General features: G+C 50.3%; 1 protein-coding gene across 3 annotated transcripts; it reads right to left on the bottom strand.

Annotated features, from left to right (window-relative positions):
- Positions 1-229: 229 nt before the first annotated feature.
- Positions 230-25,594, bottom strand: PPP1R14A (protein phosphatase 1 regulatory inhibitor subunit 14A). Of its 3 annotated transcripts, none has more exons than XR_011522266.1 (5): positions 25,184-25,458; positions 22,940-23,020; positions 22,334-22,366; positions 21,159-21,345; positions 230-625 (listed from the first exon to the last, which is right to left on the bottom strand). XR_011522266.1 is itself a non-coding variant. In XM_008508275.2 (4 exons), exons 1-4 carry the CDS (start codon positions 25,382-25,384, stop codon positions 21,217-21,219), a joined length of 444 nt encoding a protein of 147 aa, XP_008506497.2. In that variant the 5' UTR covers positions 25,385-25,594; the 3' UTR covers positions 19,275-21,216. The 3 variants fall into 3 exon arrangements, 1 of the variants encoding a protein (XP_008506497.2); XR_011522267.1 differs by lacking the exon at positions 230-625 and adding an exon at positions 9,983-13,053; XM_008508275.2 differs by lacking the exon at positions 230-625 and having other exon boundaries at positions 19,275-21,345; positions 25,184-25,594.
- Positions 25,595-26,059: the final 465 nt, after the last annotated feature.

The raw sequence follows: 26,059 nt of genomic DNA on the forward strand, positions 1-26,059 counted from the left end.
TATTGCCAGCATACCCTGTCCACTCCACCTCCGTCTCCCCGTCTCCTCCACCCCTAAGGAAACAATGAGTAGCTCTCCGGGAGCAGATACTGAAAGTCCTAAAGTTATCGTGGCCCCTTTAAGGAGAAACCGGTTACTGGGAGAGACGAGCCCATTCTTGCATCCACTCCCTGGACTAGGACTGAACTTCAGAATTTAAGGAAGGACATCCCAGACCCTTTGCAAGATCTTTTAGGGTTTGCACGAGAATTTGATGTAATTGTTAGAACATACGCACGAGGATATTCAGATTTATATCGGCTTGTGCATTTGCCGGTGTCTGAGAGCAAAGCAAAGAAATGGATAAAAGCAGCCAGTTGGAGAAATCCCCCAGAGGGTTTTCGTCAACATGAGCCTGAGGAAACTCCAGAACTGTAGAGATGTTGCTCGGGAACGATAGAGAGCCGTTCCTGTAGTTCCTCCCAGGAGAGTGGATTGGCCGAAGTCCAGCAATTCAATTGTAGACCTGAAGAATCTATCTTTGATTATGTTGAAAGGCTGGAGAAAATCTTCAAACCATGCTCCAGGATGGCTCCCCAAAGTTTTCAGGAATCATCAAAATGATCCAATTTTAAATTCAATTTTCCTAGAAGAGTTAGATGAGGGATTTGCCAAGTTAATGAAAAGACGTGAATTGGACTGGATTTTACTGCACACTAGTGCTCTTGTCACTACTGGGAGTAAACTCTCTAAAACCTTACAAAAGAAAGAAAAAGCCACGAAGTTTATGACGATAGCTTAGGGGCCCAACGGAAACCATCCTTTGAATGGAAATAGAAACAGAATGGCCATGCTTGTTATTATTGCAAAAAACCTGGTCATTTCAAACAAGACTGTCGTAAACTCAAGTGGGATTTGGAGCTCGCAACAGTGAGCAGGAACAGGGAGGCTCCGAGGGCATTTCCCCTCCTCCTCACCAATACCTTGGGGGAAATGGAGATAACTATGGCAGGGGAAACTTTACAGGCCCTTGTAGATCCCGGGACCACATTATCTGACCTTAACTGCACCCTTGTTCACTGTCCTCGTCCTTGGAGTAAACAGCCCATTCAAACGGTAGGGGTTTCAAATTTTCCAGTGCAGGTTTTTCAATCAGAACCAATAATTTTTCAATTAGGAACCATCACGGGAAAACACGTGTTTCCCCTGGTAAAGCATGCTCCAATTCATTTGATTGGACGAGATCTTCTGGAAGCATACGATGCCCAGATTGCCTTTTCACAAAAGTGTGAAATGCTTCCAAATCTAGAAAATCGAGATGCTGACCGAAATGTAGTTACTGAAAAGCCAGAGATGGTAAAATCAGTGAGTGAGATGGAGGAAGAGGAGACTGATGACCTATTATTACAAGCGCCTAGAGAATTATACTCAACATCCTCTTCAGATATTGGGAAAATTAAATTGGCCACTCCTATTAAGGTGACTGTCAACAGCTCTGAACATTTACCTAATATTCGACAATATCCACTTAAACCAGAGGCATTAAATGGGATAAGGCCTATTGTTCAGGAATTTCTTGAAAGGGGACTTGTAATTCCTTGTACTAGTCTCTGTAACACACCTATCTTGCCAGTAAAAAAGCCGAATGGGAAAGGCTGGAGATTTGTTCAAGTTCTTTTGTGTGTGTGTGTGAGGAAGATTAGCCCTGAGCTAACATCTGTGCCCGTCTTCCTCTACTTTGTATGTGGGATGCCTCCACAGCATGGCTGATGAGTGCAGTAGGTCCACACTGGGACCCGAACCCAAGAACCCTGGGCCACCAAAGCGGACCATGCAGAACTTTAACCACTCGGCTGTGGGGCTGGCCCCCTGTTCAAGTTCTGAGAGTTATAAACGACATCGTGATTCCCCGATGTCCTGTGGTCCCAGATCCACACAGTCGGCTCTCGGCCATTGCAACTAACAGCTGCTGTTTCTCAGTAGTTGCTCCACGCAGAGCTTTCTTCAGCATCCCCAGAGAAAAGCACAGTTAATAGCTCTCTGCCTTCATGTGGGAAGCTGGCCAGCACCTGGACAGGGAGGCCACAGGGCTATCCTGAGAGCACGTACTGACTTTCCCCAGATACTCAAGGCTGATTTAGCTCATGTGGAGTTCCCTAAAGACCCCACCTTAATTCAGTATGTGGATGTTTTGCTTTTGTGTTCAAAGACTAAGCTGGACTCTGAGAAACGCACGATTTATCTGTTACAACAGTTAGCATCCAAGGCGCATAAAGTGTGGAAGGGTAAACTCCAATTTTCCCTGCCTGTTGGAAAATATCTACAGCACTTATCTAAGGATGATGCTGAGAGGATTAAAGGGATCTTGGCTTTTTCTCTCCCTAAGACAAAGAGGCAGTTAAGGGGATTCCTGGGACTAGCTGGATGTTGCAGGAACTGGGTACCTAACTTTCCACTTATTGCCCAGCCTTTACAGACATTAGTAAAGTCTCACCAGCTTGATTTAATTGAATGGACACCAGAAGGAGAGGAAGCAGTTACTACTTTAAAATCTATTTTGCCTTGAGCCCCAGCCCTAGGGCACCCTAATTACAGCTTGCCATTTTTCCTCTTTGTCCATGAAGATAAAAGAAATGCCTTGGGTATCTTAACTCAAAAGCATGGGGCTCCACATCGAGCTAGAGGGCGTTCCAGCCAGCAGTTAGTCGCAGTGGCAGAGGGTTTTCCGCCTTGTGTGAGAGACATTTCAGCAGCAGCCCTCTTACGCAAGACCACCAAAGAAATAGTGATTGGGTCTCCTTTAACTTATGTCCCTCACTCCATCGAGTGTCTCCTAGATTTCCATCATGAACAGCATTACTCTGTAAGCCAACTACCCTCCTATGAAGTTCCGTTGCTCTCTGCTCCTAATATTCCCTTAGCCCAATGGAATAATCTTAACCCTGCAACTTTACCCCCAGCACCACAGGAGGAAGATGCCCACGCTGCATTTTATTAACTGATTACCTTCTGACTCCTAGGAATGACTTGCAAGAGACTCCCATGGATACTGCTGATCTAATTTGGTTTACAGATGGGTCTTACTTAAAGGATGAGCAAGGACATTATCGGGCCAGATATGCAGTAATGTCCTCAGTGGGCATAACTGAAAGTTCTTATGTACCAGAAATAAAGTCAACACAGCAAGCTGAATTAATTGCTTTAACTTGAGCTTGTCCATTGGTCAGAGAGCAGGTAGCAAATATCTACACTGACAGCTGTCATGTTTTTGGGGCGGCATACAACCTTGGATTACTGTGGGAACAATGAGGGTTTTTAAGCTCTGCAGGACAACCTATAAGGGACTGGAGACAGGTTGCAGAATTATTAAATGCTATACAGTTACTGAGACACTTAGTAATTATTAAAATACCAGGGCCTTCCAACTCTGATACTTTAGAAGCTAAAGGAAAATGACTTCCTGATGCATTTGCTAAGTGAGCAGGCTTGAAGGCTTGAAGGCTTGTCCTGTCCAACCTTGAGAATGCCCGCTGCTTCCTGTTAACTCTGCTAACCAAGGAAAAGACTGCCTTCTACCGGCTCAAGAAATCGCCACGGAAGAAGAGAAACAGATGTGGCAACGAAAAGGGGTAATTTTCGACACCACCTCGCAGATGTTGTTTGGGTCCGATAAAAAACCCACAGTGCCTTTTGGATCACAATTGCCACTGCTCCATCATATACATCAGTTGACCTACTGGGCTCCTGAAAAAATGATTTTATGGGGAAAACAATGCTTTTGGAAACTTTCTCTCGCGGTGGCTCATAAAGCCTCTACGTGTTGTGTTATATGCCCCAAGTATCCACAGAAACCACTTCGTGTGTCACAAGGCCACGTTCCTCCTCCTAAGGGACCCTTTGAGGTATGGCAGTTGGACTTTGTCCAAATGCCACCATCTCAAGGATCTAAGTATATCTTGGTAACGGTCTGTACGTTCTCACGTTGGGTCGAGGCCCTTCCTTGCAGAAGAGCAATGGCCTTCGCAGTAGGTAAACAACTATCGGAAAGGATAATTCTTATTTGGGGAATTCTTACCGAGTCACACAGTGACCGGGAACTCATTTCACTGGACAAATAATTCAATCTATTTGTGATATTTGGCCAATAATGCAACATTTTAACTAACAGCACCATCAAAACTCAATTGGCAAAGCTTTCGGAAGCATTTAACCTCTCGTGGCCGGAGCTTTCCCACTGGTGCTCCTCCGTCTTAGATCTACACCCTTTGGTCAATATCGGCTGTCCCCTTCAAGATGGTAACTGGACAGCCCATGCAATTAGATGAAGGAACGTACAAATGAACTTTGCTTAAAGGAGATCTTACATTATTGTTAAGGTCTCATTGAGATGCTTAAAAGCAATGAGAGGTTGGCAGCTGCTTCTTTTCACAGTGAGCTCCTGGGAGACAAAGACCTTAGGGATCATGGACTACAACCTGGAGATTGTGTTTATTGAAAAAGACACTGGATATAAGACTTTTTGCAGCCCTGTTGGAAAGGATCCTATCAGGTGCTTTTACCCAGTCATGCGCTGCAAAACTAAAAGGCACAGGCTCACAGATTCACATTTTTCATTTAAAAAAGGCTTCTGCACCTGAGTGGATTTCAACTCCTGTTTCTGACCCCCAGCTTTGATGACCGACCAAGACAAATATCTCCAAACTAGGATGAGAAGAAGACGGCATCTGTCGTACACAGCTGTCCAAGACTCTGGACCAGGCCTGTATTCCCAACCTTGTATCTCCCCATTTAAACCCTGGTCCTGCCTAACCCTACACAATTGCCACAATCATCAGTTTCTAAATTGCCTTACTTTTTAACCCACCCCAATAATTTACTCCCCTTCAACTCGAAAAGGCAGATTAGAACCTAATTGCAAAAACTTTTAATTAATCACAAATATGCCATTGAAGATTTTCCTGGTACTGTGTTTGTTTTTCCAGTCCACGTCTGCATGGGCCTCTGATGACAGTGTTTTTTTCGCAATGGGTACGTTCCCTTGCTACACATAAAACTCAGCCCAAATGTTGGATGTGTGGCCGACTTCTCCTTTCTAGTACATCTGGGCTGCTTTGGTGGGTTTCTCCTTTTCAAGGCATGGGTTGGAAAGCCTTAAAGCAATTTATTATGATGGAAGGATCTAGGGCCAGTGTTCGCGGTTTGTCTGACATTGCTAATTATGATCCTGAAACCTGGCAGCAGCCCATACTGTTAACAGTGTAGAGCACAGGTCCTCTTTTTCTTTACTCAGACCATCCAATGATCCCAATAATTTGCCAATAAACAAAAGAAGCCAGATGTTGCAGTAAGAACTGTGGAAGGTTTCACACATATTCGGGATGGCTATGTTTGGCTAACTCCTAGCCACGGATCTTTAAACATACCAGCACCTTTATGTTGGGAGCAAAGAAATCATTCCAAACAAAAACTACCAAATTGCACTCGAAATATAGGATGGACATCTCCCGAGTCGTGTCAGAATACCATCGTGCTTAAAGAAAGAGATTGGTTTGGAAGAAACTGGTCTCAAAGGCCAAGTGTTTATTGGGTGGCTCCTAATGGGCCTCAGTGGTTATGTGGAACAAACCCCTGGCCTTGCTACCTCCCGGATGGCTAGAACACGGCTCCCTGGGCTTCCCTGGGGTGCAAGGAAGGATTCGCCCTGAGTTAACATCTGTTGCCAATCTTCCTCTCCTTAAGGCCAGACGGGATTGTTCAGTGTTCCACTGGTCTAACCACCTAGTGACTGTCTTTGTTCCTTCCTCAGGGTTAGAAGAGGTCATATCACATAGAAGCCTTGACGAAACTTACTCAACAATAGTCAAGCAGGAATGGCCTTATTAAATACTGAAATGTTTTTAAAGAGAAAGGCTGTCCTTCAAAATAGAATGGCCTTAGATATTCTAACAGCACCCCAAGGTGGTAAGTGTGCAGTCATTCAGACTGAATGCTGTGTTTTCATACGTGATGAATCTTCCAATGTGTCATCTCTGCTAAAGCACATTAAAAAAAAAAAAATAGGTAAATGCCTTAAATGGTTCTACACCCAGTCTTGATTTGTTTGGTTGGCTCCCTTCAGGTACTGGTTCACTTTTTCGATCTGGATTGCAATTCCTATTTCTAGTCCTCCTTGGAATTCTTGCATTAGTCATAATATTCTAACTAACTACTGTTTCCTTTACTCAGTGTTGTAAGACTGGCATGCAGGCTAGAGTAATGACTGCTCAGCAACTTGAGAAGGTCAATTGATCTCACAACCCTGGACAAATTTCCTCTTCTGACAAAGACTATGCCTAACAATTCATTTTAAAACTAATCTTTTCAAATATTGAATTATCATCATCGTTACTGTACCCATTCTATAATTGTAAACAGTGTAAACATAAGGATTCATGTAAAAGCTCATATACGAAGTTTGTGCAACAAGCTAAAATTAATTGAAAAACCTATGAAACGCTTCCTCAGTTAATATATTCCTCTATACTTGTCCAACTATTTCCCCCCAACATGGATAACTGGGCAAATCAATGAAATAAAGGCCTAGAGCCGAGGGACATGATGGACCCAGGCAGCCAGCAATCACCCTGGCACCGTGGGACAATATTCTGATCATCAGTGCTTTCCAGAGAAAGATTATTTATCAAAAGGGGGAAAATGATGCATAAATGACAAGCAATAGGATATATTGGAGAATGTGAGGAAGCCATTGGGTTTAGAACTAATTTGGCCTGACTTTGTTTTTCCAGAAAGGTGGCCTCTTGAGCATGCATTGTACATCTACTTTAACATTTAAAATGTCCCCAAACCAACAATGATGCCCCTAAAGACAGAGATGTAGCTTCCCCTATATCATTTCTTGAAGGATAAGCATCTCTTCCCAGAGACTCAGGATTAATTGCCCGCTTGCTGAGTTCACCTTGTGACCACTGGCCAGCTGTGCCAGCAAAGCACTCCTGTGACTGTTGTAAAAGGGATATTCCTGCCATATGTGATGTATGGTCTTTGTTCCACGATGGGATATAACCACTCTGTACACCCCACTTCTCTGGGGCGCCTCCTTCCCTTGTGAAGGTCCTCTCCTGGGCCAAATGCTCCTTAGGCTTGGCTCATAATAAACTCCCCCCAGTTTTGAATTATAGACTGATTATGGATTATTTGTGTTGACACCAGGTTGGAGGTTTCCCAAGTGAGAATAACAAATAAGAAGGTTTGACGGTGGATGCAAGGGAGCCATTTTGATGAGTGACACAGACTTGAAGGGCTGAAGGACAGCAAAAGGGAGTGAGGTCAATGAGACTGTAGGTCCTGATGGGGTCAGGGTGCTGGAAGGAGGGAGCTGGAGAGAGAGGCGGAGATGGATGGAGAGTGAGAAGCACGGAACTGAGGTTGGAGGGGCTGCATTATCGGGGATGACAAGTCCAGGAAGAGGCTGGGGTTTGGGAGAGGACAAGAGACATCAGGCACGGAAGCTGCAGTGGTCGAAGGAGCATCTACCCATATATTAGGATTATGTGACAATGAGCCGCATGGAAAATGTAAGAGGCCGTGATCCCTGGATCAATAGCCTCTGAGGCCAGCCCCCACGCTTTCCCCTCTCCGGGCTGTGTCCCTCACTAGAAAAGGGGGGGCAAGTTCTGCTGGATGGACAGTTGGTTTGGGAACTGGGTCCCCGTGAGAATCGGCTGCACCAGCTGCATTGTAGACCTACATGTGAAAGGCAAATCTATAAAGTTCACAGAAGAAACTGTAGACCACTCTCGCCACTGAGCAGCAAGAGGAAACAACACTTTTTTTTTAGAATTTTTAATCTTTCAAAAGAAAAACAACAAAGTAAAAATAATTGGTTAATTTGATCACTTTGAAATTAAGAATTTCTTTGGCCAAATCTGGAATGTGGCAAAAGAAAGCGTTTTGTTTTGTTTTTTTTTTTGAGGAAGATTAGCCCTGAGCTAACATCTGCCGCCAATCCTCCTCTTTTTGCTGAGGAAGACTGGCCCTGAGCTAACATCCATGCTCATCTTCCTCTACTTTATATGTGGGACGCCTACCACAACATAGCTTGCAAGCGGTGCCATGTCCGCACCCAGGATCTGAAATGGTGAACCCTGGGCTGCCCAAGCAGAATGTGCAAACTTAACCACTGCACCACTGGGCCGGCCCAAGAAACTCTTTTTAACAAACGGGGCTGGATTGACTGGATATGGATACAGAAACAGAAAAAAAAAAAAAAAAAAAAAAAAAAAGGAACATAAAAGTTTATCTCAAATCAAACATAAAAATTAACTCCAAATGGATCATGGACCCAAATGTAAAACCTAAAACTATAAAACTTTTAGAAGAAAATATAGGAGAAAATCTTTGTTACCTTGGTTCAGGCAAACACAAGGCCACATGACCTGGATTTTCAACAAATAATTGGCTTTAAAGACAGGGAGGGAGCGGATGCTGTTAGCAAGTGTTGTCAGCCATTTGTGAGCTGGGGACACTTTGGCATCTAGCAAAGCCCGTGGGCCCCTTTTCAGAATCATCTTTGTAAAGACATAAAATCCATAGGAGTACAGAGGAGGCTTGATGTCTTGATATGTAGCTAGTAAAAAAATTGCGATATGGCAATGTATGTGCTTCCTTACTAATACATTCAATAATAAGATCTGGCTGCAGATCCAATAACGACTATAATTTCTAAGTAGTGATGAGTAAAACCAAGATTTCAGGATCTCTGCAACAACTGTAATGTGCCATGAAACACCTGTCATCTATCTTAAGCAGCAGTCACAGGTTCTGCCAACTGTACTGTGATTTGTTGCCAAAATTCATAATTGACAGAAATGTTAACTTTTAGCCAGAGGGTAGCGAAAATAAAGATGTAAGTTTTTTCCCACCAAAGGTCATAGACCCCAAGAACTCTGGACCCTTGGAGGTCCTTGGACCTGTAGATTAAAAACACAATGTGTGGATCTTGTGTAGATCCCGATTTGAACAAACCAACGTTTTGTTTTCCGTTCCTCCCCAAAGCCCCAGTACATAGTTGTACATCCTAGCTGAAAGTCATTCTAGTTCGTCTGTGTGGGACGCCGTCTCAGCATGGCTTGATGGGCGGTGCATAGGTCTGCACTCAGGATCCAAACCAGTGAACCCCCGGGGCCACCAAAACGGAGCACGTGAACTTAACCACTCAACCACAGGGCTGGCCCCCGAACAAACCAACTTAAAAAGACATTTCTGAGAGTCGGCCCTGATGGCCTAGTGGTTAAAGTTCGGTGCTGTCTGCCTCGGCAGCCCAGGTTCCTTTCCCAGTTACGGAACCACACCACCCGTCTGTCAGTTTTCATGCTGTGGTGATGGGTCACATAGGAGAACCAGAAGGACACACAACAAGGAAATACAACCATGCACTGGGGCTTTGGGGAGAAGAGAAAAAAAAGGGGGGAAGATTGGCAATGGATGTTAGCTCAGGGTGAATCGTTCTCTGCAACAAACAAACAAACAAAAGATATCATTTAAAAACAAAAGACATTTCTGAGACAATCGGGACATTCGAACATAGAGTACTATAAGATATTAAGAATTTATCATTAATTTTGTTGGTGTGATAATGGCATTGTGGTTACGATTTTTGCAAAGCCATTACTTATTTGAGATAGATAATGAAATATTTGTGGTTCAAATTACTTGATAGCCAGGGCTGAGTTTTTTGTGTGGTTTAAAACTGGGGTTTGCTTTCAAGTACCACAGCCGATGGGGCGTGAGGGCTATTTCTGGGATGATGATGATGTTGTGTTTCTTGATAGGGGTTGGGATGACGCAGGTATAATCATTTGTCAAAACCCGTCGAATAGCATACTTAAGATTTTGCATCCTTTGTGTAAAAATTTGACCTTAAAAAAGCAAACAAACCTTGAACTCCAGGATATGTGTACTTGTTCCCAGGGCTGCCTTAACAAAGTACCGCAAACAGGCTGCCTTAAAACAACAGAAATTTATTGTCTCTCAGTTCTGGAGGCTGGAAGTCGAAAATCAAGATGTCTGTCAGGTCATGGCCTCTCAAAGCTTCTAAAGGAAGATCTTTCCTCGCCTCTTCAAGCTTCTGGTAGCCCCTGGGTTCCTTGGCTTATGGCCACGTCCCTCCCTTCTCTGTCTCTGTCTTCACATGATGTCCTCCCTGTGTGTCTGTGTGTCTGTGTCTTCACACGGCCGTCTTCTTACAAGGACACCAGTCATCCTGGATAGGAGCCCAGCCTGCTCCAGGGTGACCTCATCTTAACGAATTACACCTGCAACGACCCTGTTTCTGAATAAGGTCACATTCTGAAGTCCTGGGAGTTAGAACCTCAAAATATCTTTTTTTTTTTTTTTGAGGAAGATTAGCCCTGAGCTAACTGCTGCCAATCCTCCTCTTTTTGCTGAGGAAGGCTGGCCCTGAGCTAACATCGTGCCCATCTTCCTCTGCTTTATATGTGGGATGCCTACCACAGCATGGCTTGCCAAGCGGTGCCATGTCCGCACCTGGGATCTGAACCGGCGAACCCCGGGCCATCGAAGCGGAACGTGTGAACTTAACCGCTGCACCACGGGGCCGGCCCCAACATATCTTTTTTTGTGGGGGACACAATTCAACTCATAATAATCTGCTTGCTAAAGCGTTTAGAGGTAGGGAGTGGAACTTACTTAAAACGCATTCAAAAAATACGATGCATGGATGGGGGGACGGACAGAGGAATAGGCGTGTGATAAAGCGAGTCGAGTAAAAAGCTAATGGTAGAGACCAGCTGGTGGGTATATGGGTGTCCACTGAACAATTATTTCCACTTTTCTATATGTTTGACAGTTTTCATGGGAAAATGTTGGAAAAGAAAGTGTTAGCTAAAAAGTAAAAGAGCGAAGGAGGAAAATTGAAATCAGATGGCCATGCATTGATAACTGTTGAAGCTGGAGGATGGCTAAGTGGGGGATCATTGTACTATTCTCTCTACTTTATGTATGTTTGAAATTTTCCAAAATATGTAAAATTAAGGATTCTGCTCAAGGGAGGAGCCATGAACAAAGTTAATAGGTGAATGAAAGAGGATTGTTACTATGTCTGAAACTGACAAGGAATTAGTAACAAGATTAGGGCCAGCTTGATGGCGTAGGGGTTAACTTTGCATGCTCCACTTTGGCAGCCCAGGGTTCATGGGTTTGGATCCCGGGCGAGGACCTACACACTGCTCATCAACCCACGCTGTGGCAGTGACCCGCATACAAAACAGACAAAAACAGGATAGACCTTAGCTCAGGGACAATCTTCTTCACCAAAAACAAACAAACAAACAAATATATAAATAAATAAAATAAACCTTATTTAAAAAAATAACAAGAACTCTTACAAGGCCACAAGACGGCCACCTCCCCTACAACAAAGGGCGAGCAAAGGATATGAATACTTAAATGTCAGGAGACCACAAAAATAACAAGCATAAGAAAATGTGTTCAAAATCATTGGTACTCAGAAAAATGGAAGTTAAAAGCACAGTGATATGGGTATTCATCGTAAAATTCCTTTCAACTTTTCTGCATGTTTGAAATTTTTCACACTAAAATATGGGGAAAAAAACAATGAGAGATCACTTTGTACCTAGTAGACTGATAAAAATGAGAAAACTGGGTAATTCCAGGGGGTGGGGGGGATATGGGGACCCAGGACCCCCATGCACTGTGGGTAGGAGTGTGGCCTGGGGTGGCAGTTCCGGAGGGCAATATGCCCCTCCCTCCCTACAGTCAAATTAAGTATCCTCAAAGCCTGCAACACAGAAATTCTGCTCCTAGGGAGCATCCTCTGGAAATTCTCTCACGGGTCTGTAAGGGGAATGGCCGAGGACGGCCACTGAGCATCGCTTGTGGTGGTGGAGCCAGCTGCCCCCCAGGTGCCACCCTGGGGGAGTGGGCAGGTAACCGGTGGGGACACACAATGGGGAGCCCTGTGTGGCAATGAGAAGATGGGTTGAGCTATGCACAGAGCAACATGGATGGATCCTTAAAACACAGTGCTGAGACACAAGTGTAAGAAACAGAGCAGGATGCTTAATCCGATTCCACTTGCATGGATGGAAATATCCGCACACAGTACATCAGGACACATTTTGCAAGAACACATATACGCAAAAGACGCCATGGTGTGAGGCTGACGTGCAGGATTGTCCTGTGAACGCCCCCCGTGCCAGGAGCAAGAGCTCCCCTACCCTCAGTCCAGCCTCCCAAGAGAGTGGCGCATTTGCCAGTGAAATGCTGCCACGTGGGCCAGCCTTTAGGGTTTTGGACTCAGAGACTTGTCCCCACTGCTGGCTGGTATGCCCCTTTTGAGAGGCAATTTTTAGCCTGCTACTGGGCCCCGGCAGGGGGGCGGGAAGATGGCTTCATGGGAGGGACGTTGGAATCTGACATTCCCATCCTTCAATAGCGTTCTTGTGGGGCAAGACAAGTAAATTTCCATTATTAAAAACAGGGCATTTCATCTGGGCTCGCTGTTGGGTCAGGTCAGAGACCTACCAAGACCGAATGTTAGAGATACACCCTTGGAGGGGACGCTTCATGAAAAAAATATAACAGTTAGTTGTAGCGCAATTTGCACGCCAAATATGTACACATCCCAAGAACGGAGCACATTTTAAAGAAAGCATCTGGAAAGAGAAAGCAGATTGAGCTGAGCGGCCGTGATATCCACAGCAGCCAGCTGGAACCTTTCCCCAACCCTCCACAGGAACAAAACCGCCATAAAGCACTGTTGCGTCCAATGAGGAATGCAGTGGTGACACGAAGGAGCCACTGATGCTTAAGAGCTGTAGTCCTGGCCCAGTAGGTGGACTTCGAGGTGCACTGCTGGCTTGAGGTGGAATTGGCTGTATCAATTATGGCCCCAGGAGGAAACACAGGGCCAGCCAGGTGAGGATAACCTGAGCCAGACAGCTTTAATAAAGAGGCTACGTACAGAGCCAAGAGCAGGATGCGGGGACTCTCTCAGGAGCTGGTGGCATGTTTCATATCTTCCGCGACCAAGGGCTGGGTTGTGGAAAGAGACAAAGAGGATTGTGGGCGAATGACCTGGAAGCTCCGGTTGCCTGGCCATCAACTGACCAGGGCAAGGACTTCCTTCCCCTTCCCCAATGGGCAAGGTTTCCCACGGGACCCTCAATCCTCATGGGACCCTCAGCAGCTCAAACAGAACCCTCCCCGCACCTTCAGTGAACTGCTGCTCCCCCTCCACTGCCCTCACCGTGTGGTCCAATTAGAAGCTGCCATTTTGGATGTGATCCCACCCCCTTGTCTGAGAGACAGGACAGGACCCAGACTGAGCCAATCAGAGTCCTTCCCTGGGATTGTTCAGTGGACCCACGTAGAGAGGTCCTTAGTTGCACCATGAGGTCTGTTGCTTGCAACCAAAGAATCCTAATGGACCCAATCTGAGTCCGTCTGAGTCTCCGCACCTCTCATTCATTCATGGTTCAGAGAATGTGTACCGACTGTGCGCGCATGCTGGGCCCCGAGCCCACGGCACTGACTGAATCTCCACCCTCATGTTGGGGGTACGAGAATTTCCAGCCATGGGAGACTCAGCCCTTGCTGTAAGGTACACAGCGCCAAGTTGCAGTTGAAGGAAGCTGAAAGTCAGAGAAGTGGCTCAGCCCACGTTTAGCAGAGGGGCAGCTGCCTTGTGGTTAAAAGTCTGGGCTCAGGAGTCCAATTGCCTGAGTCTGACTCTCTTCACGGATGACTGGCCCTCTCTGTGCCTCAGTTTCCTCATCTGTAAAATGGAATAATAACAGGACTCACCTCGTCCACCTGTTTATCGATCCTACAAATATTTACCAAGTGCTCACCCCGTGTCAGACAGTGTTTGAAGGACTGTGAATCTTGCATGGAAAAAAAAAAGGGCAGAAATTCCTGCCCTCCTGAAGGTGATTTTCGAGAGGGAGGAGATAAGCAATAAACGTATGTTTAAAATAGGTTGTACGGAGACTTTTCCTTCTGCTCAACATGGAATAAGAGGGACTGGATTTGCCTTACTGCCTGTGACAAGAGAAACAATCAAAACAGACAAAATATATAAAATAACGGTTTTCAAGATCTGGGATATCAGGCCGTGAAGGACAGTGACCCCCGAGAGATGGAAAACAAATGAAGTGACACTTATAATTGTCCGAGCACGGCCTGGAAGGTGCGACCAGTGTGCAACGCATGGAGGGGACCCAGGCGGAGTCTGAGGGGCAGCAGAAAGATGCCACTTGGCCACAGCATCGTTTTGAGCCAAAGACAATGGAGAAGAAAAGCTCTCTGCCCTCCCCCATTTGCCTATAAGCAGGACACGAATTTGTAAAGGTGTCCCCTCCCCCTCTGCCAGGAAGGACAGCAGTTAATCACCAGACAACTCCAGCTCCTTATCACCCCCGAGAACCCCCAGAGGAACCTACACTACAAACCTTACTAACTAGCCCTCGCCTTCCACTAGCTCCCCCATAGCTCTACCTTCCCACAATTTGCCACCCTAGGAACTCAAAGTCCTTTTCCTTTGTCTCGTCATTTCTCTAAAAAGTTGGGTTTTTTGGTTAAGATGCTCTATAAGCCAAAGTTCTAACCACCTTTTTGAGTTACTCATCGCCGAGCGCTCCCATGTGTATGCACGATGTTAGTAAGTGTCTGTTTTTCTCTTGTTGAGCTGTCCTTTGTCGGGCTAATTTACAAGGCCCCAGCCAGGGAAACTTGCAGGGTAGAGGGAAGATTTTCTGCCTCTGCTACAAGTCCAATGGACTCCCCGAGCTCAGAAGAGATGGAGCTGAGGGTCTGGGGAGAGTGAGGTGGTGAGAGTTTGCAGGACGGAGAACCAGAGAGGAGACAGCTGCAGAGGGAGACCCCAGAGATCTGCAGAGGCCCCTCGAGTGTTCATGGGTGCTGATCAGCGCATGTCTGTGAGGAACTACTCGCGTTTGGGGAACGAGGCCATCTGAAAGGAACAGCGCCTGTCCCCACCAGCCGGACGGGATAGGCTCATCCTTCGTGGGGCGCTGGGTAAAATATTCCAGAAGCTGTTGCCTCAGCAGAGGAGAACAGTGGGCTGTGGATGGAGCACTGCTCAGGACCCACCTAAAACAACATAGATGCAAAACCCAAAAGCAGGGGCTGGCCCAGCGGCGCATGTTCCACTTCAGCAGCCCGGGGTCCACCGGTTCGGATCCCGGGTACAGATATGGCACCGCTCATGAAGCCATGCTGTAGCAGGCATCCCACATATAAAATAGAGGAAGATGGGCACGGATGTTAGCTCAGGGCTAATCTTCCTCAAAGAAAAAGTAAAAGAAAAATAGAAAGAAAAGAAAAGAGCATCACTGAGCTGTGGGTCAACTTTAAGCAGCCTCTTTTATGGTAACCATGCGTATTCAAAGAACAAGGGCCATTTTTCTGTCCACCACACCACCCTATTCAAAATTGCAATCTTCCCCCTCCAGCACTTCTAATCTCTTTACTCTGTTTAATTTTTTTTCCTTCCGTTTAACTTTTTCTGTAATTCTCACCACCTTCTAGCACACCATATGATTCATTCATTTATACTGTTTATTGTCTGTTTGCCCTGCTAGAATCTGAGCTCCTCTTATCACCTGGCACCTGGAACAGCGCAAGACACCTAAGAGGTGCTCATGAACATCTGTGGATGGGTGAATGGGCCACTCTCCAGAAGCCTGGACCGTGATCCACGCCCACCCGCAGGGCATGGGGGCCCTATTTCCCTGTGCTCGGGCCAGGGCCTCATCCACTTCACTCACGGAGCATGACCACACACCATGTGCGTGCCCACTGGTCTGTTCTGTGGGTCAACGCCACTGCTGCTCCTGTCAACACTTGGCATTCTCCAGCTTTCTCATTTTTCTCCCATCAACACATGTTAAATCGTATCTCATTTCTGTTTTAATTTGCATCCTTAGGATTACTATTGATTTTGAGCATTTCCTCACGTGCTGGTGAGCATTCCAGCTTCCTCTTCTCTTAATTGTTTGTTCATGTCCCTTTGGCATCTTTCAGTCAGGGTTGCTGTCTTTTGATGCTGATTTGCAGCAGTTCCTGAATTATTATTATTATTTTTGCTGAGGAAGATTGGCCCTGAGCTAACATCTGTGCCAATCTTCCTCTATTTTGTATGTGAGATGCCACCACAGCATGGCTTGATGAGTGGTGTGTAGGTCCGTGCCTGGGGTTCCAAACCTGCCCTGGGCCGCCAAAGCGGAGCATGCAAACTTAACCACTATGCCACCAGGCCGGCTCTAGTTTCTGAATTTTAATCATTTATCAGTCTCAGATGTTGCAAATGTCTTCTCTCACTCTGTCGATTAAATATTAACTTCATCCATGATGTCTTTCCTCGACCAGAAACTTTCGACGTATCAAATTCATCAAACTTTCTCCCCTTACGGCTGACACTTTTGAAGTTCTGTTTTAGAAGTCCTTCCCCACCCCAAGTTCCTGTTCCTGTCATCACTGGCTGCGTGACAAACTACGCTAAACTTGGGGGTGTCAAACAGTAGTCATTTGTGACATGTCTCTCTCCTGGTTCTGGGAGCGTCGGGGCTCGCTGAGCTCCTCTCCCTGGGGGTCTCTCCTGCTGTCACAGCCAGATGGTATCTAGGGCTGGAGTCCTCTCCCTCCGGGCTCTCTCACCCCTGCGTCTGGCAGTCGATGCTGGCTGTCGGCTGGGACACCAAGCCTCCCCATGCGCCTTGGGCTTCCTCACATCACGGTAGCTGGATTCCAAGAACAAGCATGCCGAGAGGACTGAGCTGGAGCCTTCTATGACCCAGCCTCAGAAGTCACTGTTACGGACTGAATGTTTGTGTCATTCCCCTGCCCCCCGAAATTCCTGTGTTGAAGCTCTAACCCCCAAAGTGATGGTATTTGGAGATGGGGCTATGGGAGGAGACTAAGTTTAGATGGGGTCCTGAGGGCAGGTCCCTGGTCTGATGGGACTAGTGTCCCCATAAGAGGAGACACCAGAGAGCTTGTTCTTTCTCTTTGTGACATATGAGGACACCCAAGAAGGCAGCTGTCCCCACGCTAGGAAGAGAGTCCTCACCGGAACCCCTCCATGCTGGCATCCTGATCTCAGACTTCCCAACCTCTAGAACTGTGAGAAAATTGCTTTCTGTTGTTTAAACCACCATCTATGGTATTTTTTTGGCAGACTAAGACAGCCACTCGGCACCACTTCCATCACATTTCATTTCATAGAAACAAGTCGCCGAGGCTGGTCTGCACTCAAGACAAGAGGAATGAGACGCCACTTTTTGATGGGAGGCATGTCAAAGAATGGGTGGACAGGTCACAGTGATATTCTCCTCCGTTTTCTTTCACGCCACAGTTTTATTCTCTACGTTTAGGTCTTTATTCCATTCAGACTCTACCTTTGTATACGGTGTGAGGTAAGGATCTATTTTTCTTCTCCATATAGTTAGCCAGTTTTCCCAAAGCCACAATGAGCAACCCATCTTTTCCCCACGGGAGGGCAGTCCCACCTCTAGCATTTTGTCATGTCCCTATCTGTGCCTGGGAGTCAGTTCTGTTCCTTCTGTGTGTTCACGTGTTCTTGCACCAAGCCCACACTGTCTTTGCTGCCTGTCTTCATATTTCATAGGGCCAGCCCTCCCCCGGTCCTTTTTCATGTTGATTTAGCTATTCGTACTCCTTTGCTCAATGGATTTATCAAGTATCTCAAAAAAATCCACCTGGAATTTCCACTGAGATTGCTTTGACTATGCTGGCTAACTTGGAGAGAACCTACATGTGGATCATATTAAGACATCTAGCCGAGGGCACGGTTGGTCTCATTTTTTTCAGATTATCTTCGATATCCTTTATTGGCATCTTAATGTTTTTTCCATCAAGGCCTATGCATCTTTGATTAAGTTGTTAGATAAACTATAGTTTTTGTTGCTATTGAGAACTGCGCAATTTTTTTAAAAATTATGTCTTCTTTGGCTACTACAGTGTTAGTGAAATGATATTGATTTTTGCAGGTCGATCTTATATCAACCAGGATAATCCCTTCTCTAGGAGCTTTACTGCCCTCTTTATCACGGGGGTGAGAAGTGTTATCAAAACATTTCAGCCGATTGTGAATACCGGTCACATGACCGACGCCAGCCCATTCCTAATATTTATCACCCTAATTGGCAAAGCGGCTGGTGTTGATCCGAGATAAAGACGGGTGAGCGCCCTGTAGACCTCCCGCGGGAGCCTGCTCCTCTAATTAAAGGCCAGCGGATCCGTCCTGGAGAAACCGATCGGGGTGTAATTTAAGACCAACGCGCACAGCCACGAGAGGGCGGTGAGTCCCCGCTCTCCACGGGGAGGGTCCCTGCGGAGGAGCACGTGGCCAGCAGGGGGCACTGTGACCGCGCCAGCACCTACTGTGTGCCGGGTGGAGCCACGCTGGAGGCAGGCGAGGAGCTCATGTTCCAGAGGTGGGGCAGTGGGGACAATCTAATCATTTCAGAGTAATAAGTCCCACAGAGAAAATAAATCCGGGTGACTGACGGTGGCGTCTAGGTAAGGGGCCCAGGGACGCCTGTCTGAGACTACACTGCGTCTGCATGCGGACCAGGGGCTCTGGGCAGAGGGATGGCGTCTGCGGGCCCTGAAAGGAGGGAGCCTGGGGGCGGGGGAGAGGGAGGGACAAGTGGTGATGAAGGACAGAGAGGGGAGGGATGAAGGCAGGGTGGCAACAGGTGGCGGGTCGTGATATGAAGGCGCCCCGGATAGGGTGGGAAGGGAGACAGGCAAGGCCGGAGCGGCGCGCAGGGCGCACGCTGGGGGTAAGCCGGGGACCAGAATACAGGCTCGGCCTTGCTTGCATCTGCGTAAAGACACACTGGGATACCACCAAGAAACAGGTGCAAAACGGTGAGCTTGCGGGGAAAGAGGGAGAGGGAACGAGTGCATGGAGACGTAGGTGAGATGGGGAAAAGCGTCACCTGGTCACCGAGCGGGAAACAGACCCCAGACCCTGGGAGGCAGGGAGCCCCCCAAGAGGTGAGGGCGGCAGGTCAGGTCCACTGTGTCCTTGGGGGCTTTACCGTGTCAGAGGGCTTGCAGGACGTCCTGCTGGCCAGGGATGGTGGCTGTAGGAGCTGGTGGTCCAGCCCCTCCTTATAATGATAAGGTTGATGACTGCTTATTATGTGCCTGGCGCTAGTCTGTGATCTGTGCATTTAAACATCACAATAACCCCGTGAGGCGGGTACCATTATAATCATCTTCATTTTACAGAGGTGGAAATGGAGGCACAGACAGGTTAAGCGACTTGCTCAGGATCACACAGCTGGGAAGTAGGAAAGACAGCATTTGAATCCACGCAGTAAGTGAGTCCAGGCTCATACCCACCACAGTATGCTGCTTCTCAATCCTTTCGTTGTAGCCTTGTTCTCCATCAAGTTGTATTGCCCTTTAGAGAGGATATCTCAGAGGGTTGTGAGCAGTCACTAACACTTTAGTCTGAATTAGCCAACCTCTTCCTGCCACTGAAGAATAGCAATCATCGCTATGGTGATATGGGCACTGGAGTGTAGGAGTTAAGTAGTTGCGCTCTGGGGTCAAAATGTCTGGGATTGAAGCCCAGCACCACTTCCAAGTTGTGTGACTCTCGGCAAGCGACATCACTAATCTGGGCCTCGGTTGCCTCATCTGTGAAGTCTCCATTTTCCAGACGAGGAAACTGAGAGGCCCAGCCTGTGTGTGGCACACCCAGGACTTTACAACTTGGGTTTCGAGCACAAACCACCTCCACAAAGATGAGGAACCAAAACCAGGTTCTGTGAGAGGGAAGTTCAGAGTCCCCGAGGCCCAAGCGGGGTGTCTGGAGACGGGCCGAGGGGCTCGGATGGCAGGAGGAGGGGTTCCTCCATCTCCACACAGCCACCCTTGATGTGTTTGTGTGGAGGGAGGGGCACTGAGGTCTGTCTGTCAAGGACAGCAAGGCCACCTGAAGGGCTGGCCAGGCCAGGGCCCCCCCAGGCTCTTCTCCAGGGGCATCTTTCTTCCCGCTGGACTGGAGCTCAGACCCCCGGGAGAGGTGCCTGATCCTGGCAGGGGTGCCGGACGGCAGGGGGCGGGGAGACATGCCTGGTCCCGGGGTCAGGGGGCGGGGAGGAGCTCTGGCCCCGCCCCAGTCGGTAGGGCAGCCACAGCCCCACCCATCTCCTGACCATCCACAGCTGGGACCACGGGGACCACCAGAGCCGCTGTTCGAATACTCCAACATTCCCATAGTTCTCGGTAAATAACCACATCACAGCCCCTCCCCTGGACGCTTCAGGCCCCCCACGCCCCAGCCCAGAGCTGTCCCTAATCCAGCTCTGAGGGACTTGCCCATCTTGCTTGGTGGTCGGCCCTGCCAATATCTGGTATCTTCTCTGGCTCAGCCTCATGTCAATCCCTCCACCCCCAAGTTCAGAGTCCTCAGACACCCGGTACCCATTCCACACAAACTCCTATGCGTCCTTCAAAGCCCTGCCTCATTGTCACTTTCTTCAGGAAGCCCTCCTAAATTTCTCCCCCACCCCAAGAGTGAACGGCTCCTCCTACTCCCTGGGCTCACAAGTGCCTCAGACCACTCAGCACACTTTGCTCTAACCCTCTGCACACAGGCCCTTGTCCCCCACCAGTGTGAACACCTTGATGCCAGGGACCATCTTCTGCTCATATTTGTGGCCTCGATACCAATGGCCACGCCAGCACATAATAAGTGCCCAATAAAATTCACGGAGCGGACGGATGGTTGGTTCATGGGGTGTTGTGGTGATCTGTGCATCTCCCCTGGCCTAGCGACCATGAGCCAGCGTTCCCACAGGGGCCCTGAGTGCCACCCACATGCCCGGGTCCCGGGAGGTGGGGACAGGATATGAGTCCCGGGGGTGGGAGGCCAACAGGGCCTGTTCTCATGCTCTCTGGCCTGGGAGGAGTGATTCTCCATCTGTCAGGGCCAGCTGCAGGCGCTGGGACACGAGGAGACACGGAGGGGGCGGGGGGGGGGTAGGGGGGGCCGGTGGGGGGATGCCCACAACGACCAGGGAGAGGACACACAGGCAAGCAGTGTTATTGTTACAGAACCATTAAATACAACTTACAAACAAGCCAGGATGGCCTGGGGGCGGGGGACACGAGGGCCATGGAGGCAAGAGAGGGTCAGGGTGGCGCGGTCCAGGCACGGTCCTGTGGGGGACTCAGGCTGCCGTCCCCCGAGAGGCTGGGCTGGGGGAGGCCTGACTGCTTGTGGAGGCCCCGCAGCTTCCCCAGCAGCTCCTGGATGAAGTCCTGAGGACAGGGTGGGGGTGTTGAGGACACAGAGAGGGGTGGGGCCCTACCTGGCCCAGCCCAGCCCCTCTGCCCTGGGCCCTCCTTCTCCAGCATCCTGGTCCGTGGGAGGACGCGGAGGTGGTTAGGGAGGGGAAGAGGCTACAGAGATGGAGGAGAATGTGATGGGGGTAGAAAGCGAGATGGAGACAGGGAAAGAGAGCAAAACGGAGAAAGAGACACAGAGAAGGAGAGATGGGGACAGATACAGAGAGAAAGATAGGGAGAGACAGAGACTGATGGGGACAGATATGGAGAGAAAGATAGGGAGAGACAGAGACTGCGAGAGACAGCGAGAGAGAGATGGAGAGAGACAGAGACCCAGACATGGAGACCAAAACAGAGACACAGAGACAAAGCGAGATGCAGAGCTAGAGAGAGAGACAAAGGGACTGAGAAAGATACTGCACCACAGAGACCTCAGCATGCTTCTCAGGCCAAGAGCTGACCAGGAGGGCCCCCAGGGACAGAGGCCTGGGCCAGCTCCAGGGCAGACAGACACACAGTGACGTTTGTCCCCCAGGCAGCCCAGAGCTGCTTAGAGAAACATGAATATTTTTCCCTTTTAAAGCAGGGAAGGAAGTGGGAGGGGCTGGACCAGGAGCCTCCGGGGCCTGGAAGGATGGGGGCCCCTGAGAGGTGGGGAGGGAGCCCCGGGGTGGCAGAGGCAGGAACAGGGGAGAGGGGCGGGGCAGAGGCAGAAAGGGGAGACAGACAGGGGAGGGTCCCGGGGGAGGAGATCCTGGAGCCCCCGTGGCAGATGGGAGAGAGAGGAGACAGGAGTGGGGAGGACAAAGAACACGCTGGACATGAGAAGAGGGCCCTGAGAGAGACGGGGGCTCCCCCAGCCCCTCTGCGTCCTGGGCACGGCCAGCTCCTCCCTCCTCCAGAGACCCCTCCCAGCAGGGTGCAGGGGCCCAGATCAGGGCCCGGAACAGGGACATCTCACCTCTGTGGGGTTCCTGCAGGACTTCAGGAGTCCCTAAACACCCCCGCCCCACAAAAAGAGAGAAAACAGTAAATGACTAACATCCACAGCCCTCCGGCCCCTTCCCTTTTCCAACAAAGCCCCAAGGCAACAAGACAAATGGAAGTCAGACTCCACGGTGGACTTCCCACATGGCTTCAGGGGAGGAACACAGCCTGAGGTTCTTATAGGGCAATTGGGGGCAGGGTTGATCCAGAGAGGGCAAGAAGGTCACACAGCATTTCCTGCCTCTAGGAGAGCACGGGCCGGAAGAGCAAGAACGCTGCAGCCAGACTGCATGGCTTTGACTCCCAGTTCTGCTCCTTCTGAGCTGTGTGACCCTGGGCCAGTAATTAAACCTCTCTGGGCCTCATTTTCCTCATCTGGAAAATGGAGATAATAATAGCGATAATAATGAAATGGAGATAGACCCTTCAGAGAGTTTCGTGAGGATTCAATGAGTTAAGAAGTGTAGAGCAATTGAAACAGGGCACAGCACATAGTTACTGCTCAGTAAACACCTTAACTCGTGCTGTGGTTTTTAGGGAGGTGCGAAGTCGAGGACGGCTTGGCTTCCCTTCCACCTACCTGGAGTTTCCGGCTTCGCTCCTCGTCGCTCTCTAATTCCAACAACTCATCAATGTTGACCTCGTCGGGCATGTCGGCCTCCTAGAGCAGGAGGGTGGGGTGGTCAGGTTCCCCCCCTACACCGCCTTTGTCCAAGGCTCTCGAGAAGCCCCGCTGGCTCCAGGGACCAGCTGGCGGCTTCCGGAGCAATAATGTGGCAGTCAGGGACAGCACCGCCTAGGCGGGACATCTGGGCCTTGGGGGGAGGAGTGACAGATGGGGTGACAGAGGCCCGGGGGCCTGTACCAGCTCGGATGCTGGGCCCCTGGGCCCTGGAGCCTCGAGGCTGGCACAGGTCTCCCTCCTTGGCCCCAGTTCCCACAGCAGGACACAGGCCCGGTCCAGTCTTGGAATGCGGGATTCTGAGCTTCAGGAGAGGGGCTGGCTCTGCCCTTTCAAGGAGAAGTCTAAGCACTACGTGCAGGGGAGGGCAGCGGGCAAGCCCGAGCCTGCTGGGGGCCGCCCTGGCCCAGGGGACAGGAATAGTGAGGAGGGCTCGGGGCCAACCCCGTGGACCAAAGCAAATCCCCGTGAGTCCAGGAAGATGACCACTGAGGCCCCCAAGGTGGGTGGATGGGTGGGTGGGATGAGCCAGGAGCCCAACTTTGAGCAGCCAAGAGGGGGACTCCTAGAATGGCCTCTTGGGGCAGAGGGCCAGCTGCAAGCTGGCTCAGCACCCCTGTGGGGGACAGGACCCAGCTGTCGGGGCAAAAAATCCGAGGCCACATATTTTTCCTTCCCCCATCCAAAGTCCTGCTGACTTCTCACAGGCACCAGGGCTGGGTGGTGGGGGCTGAGCGTATGGAGCACAGGGCTCAGCAAAGGATGGAAGGTGTATAAGGGTGTTACACGCCTGTGGCAGTCTCTGCGTATGAGCCAGAGCTGATGCCAAGGGCCAGGGCAGGCGTGAGGGTGCAGAGGGATGTGGCATCGTGTGGGGGGCTGGCACAAGGGCCTACAATTCTGCGGGTGTGAGGCGTGTGGCTCTCACTCAGCTGTGCTTGTCTCATCGTCATGCGTCTCGGGCAGCCGTAGTGCCCCCAGTCTGAGGACGACCTCATAGGAGGCACCTACCATCCGTACGAGCCCACCTGTGTGTCTGAGAACAGAGGGGCCTCGGGTCACTGGGAGGGGCCGTGACTTCTCCCACCTTCGTGCTGAGCGGAGGATTCATGCGTCCTGTGTCCGGGGACTTGTACGACCATCCGTGTCTGTGGTTGTGTTCCGCAGCATGTGTGTGTTGTACAAAGTGTGACTTCAAGCAGAGACTCAGGTGGAAGGTGCATGTCTGTCTGTTGCTTGTGTGTCAGCAGATGAGGCTGTAGCTTATGTCCCGTGTGCCCAGGGGCAGCTGTAGTTTCTGCCGTTGTGTGTCTGGACCCACAGCTTCCGCGGAGCTCTGTCTGGGGGTGGCTATCATGTCTGTTAGTTTATGTCTGAGTGGCCGCAGGATCTGTCATTGTGTTTGCATGTGGTTGTGTTTCGCCTGTAGGAGATAATGGATGGTTGTTCGTTGAGATATTTGGAGTCCGGGGTTAGCTGCTGTAGCTTGCACTGTCTGTGAGTCCTACAGCTTGTGCCAGTGTGTATCTATCAGAGCCGTAGGTGGAGTCCTTTTGTGTGGGTGTAGTTGTGTGTCTGCACGTGGCTGTGGTCTGTGCTATTGTGTCTGTGGGTGCCTGCAGCTGTAGCATATGTTGATCTGTAAGTGACCACAGCTTTCATCCTTGAGAGTCTGTGTATGGCTGTCGCTCCTGTCACTGTGTCTGTGAGAGGCCATGGCCTGTCATCCGGCACGTCTGTGAATGCTGCTGCTTCCTTTGCTGTGTGTTCCTGTGTGGCTGTATCTCTGCTGTCACCATGTCTATGTTTGGCTTTAAGACATCCTCCTCCCCCCACCCTTTCTCCAGATAGAGCCACTTTGCCTCCTCGCCCCTCCCATGCTAACCCTTGGCCCTGCCCAGGTGTCTGGACACATCTCTGGAGACTGAAGCGTGTGTGTCCACAAGCAGAGCGCCATCGAGGCTGGATGGCGGGGCCAGTGGGGCCAGCGAGCGCCTGGCCCCGGCTGTGCATCCTCTGGCGTGAGCGGGGCTGCGTGTGCCCCAAGAGCACAAGCACCCGGAAACCCCCGAGGGCCGGGGCGTCCGGCCGGGGTCTGCGGGTCCGGGCCGGCGCCACGCCCCACGCCCCTCGTCACCTCACCCTGCCGCGGTACAGCTCCTCCAAGCGCCCGTCGATCCACTTCTCCACGTCCAGGCGCCGCTGCAGCTCCCGCCGGTCGTACTTGACGGTGACACGCGCGTGCCGCTTCTGCAGCCCCCGGGGGCTGCCCCCCGGGCCGCGGGCCCGCGCCGGAGCCTGCAGCTTGCTCAGCACCCGCTTACCCAGCCGCTGCGCTGCCATCGCGGTGCTCCCGGGCCGGCCCCGCGCCGCGCTGTGCGCCCGCGCCTCGCGCCCGGGCCTCCACCGGCTGGACGGGGCGGGGCCGGCCGGGGGCGGGGGCTCGGGCTCGCGGGGGGAGGGGAGGACGGCCCCGCCCCGCCCCGGCCTCAGTTTCCCCGCCTGCAGCGCGAGCACTGGCCGCTGCGCCGGCGTGGAGCACGCCTCCGGGCACGGCTCAGGTGTGGGCGGGTCCCCGAGCCCCGGGCCCGGCAGGGCGGCGGGGTCTCCCGGGGCCGGGCTCCCGGGGGCGGGGTCCCGGGACGGGCTCTCGGGACCGGCTTGTCTGCGCCCTCTGGCGGCTGCAAGGGATGGTGCAGGAGCCCCGGTGCCACCTTCTTTCTCAGCAAGGAAAAGTCAAGCCGTGTCCCCACCGCGCATCATTTATTCGTTCTTTCATTTATTCGCTCATCCCTGCGTCCATTCGTTCACTTATTCACTCTATTCAACGAATGTTCATTCGACATCGTGACATCTGGGCTGTTAGCCCATCTCTCTTTCTCTCTCTCTCATATCACACTCTTTACACCAGATCGCATCCAGGGGGTCCTCTCTCCCCCAGGTCATTCCAGGTTCCCCCTCCCCAGTCTCTCTCCCCACGGGTTCCTTAGTGACCTGTGCAGAGGGAGACGGCCGCTG

The sequence above is a fragment of the Equus przewalskii genome, chromosome 9, assembly GCF_037783145.1.
Source record: "Equus przewalskii isolate Varuska chromosome 9, EquPr2, whole genome shotgun sequence".
NCBI lineage: Eukaryota > Metazoa > Chordata > Mammalia > Perissodactyla > Equidae > Equus > Equus przewalskii.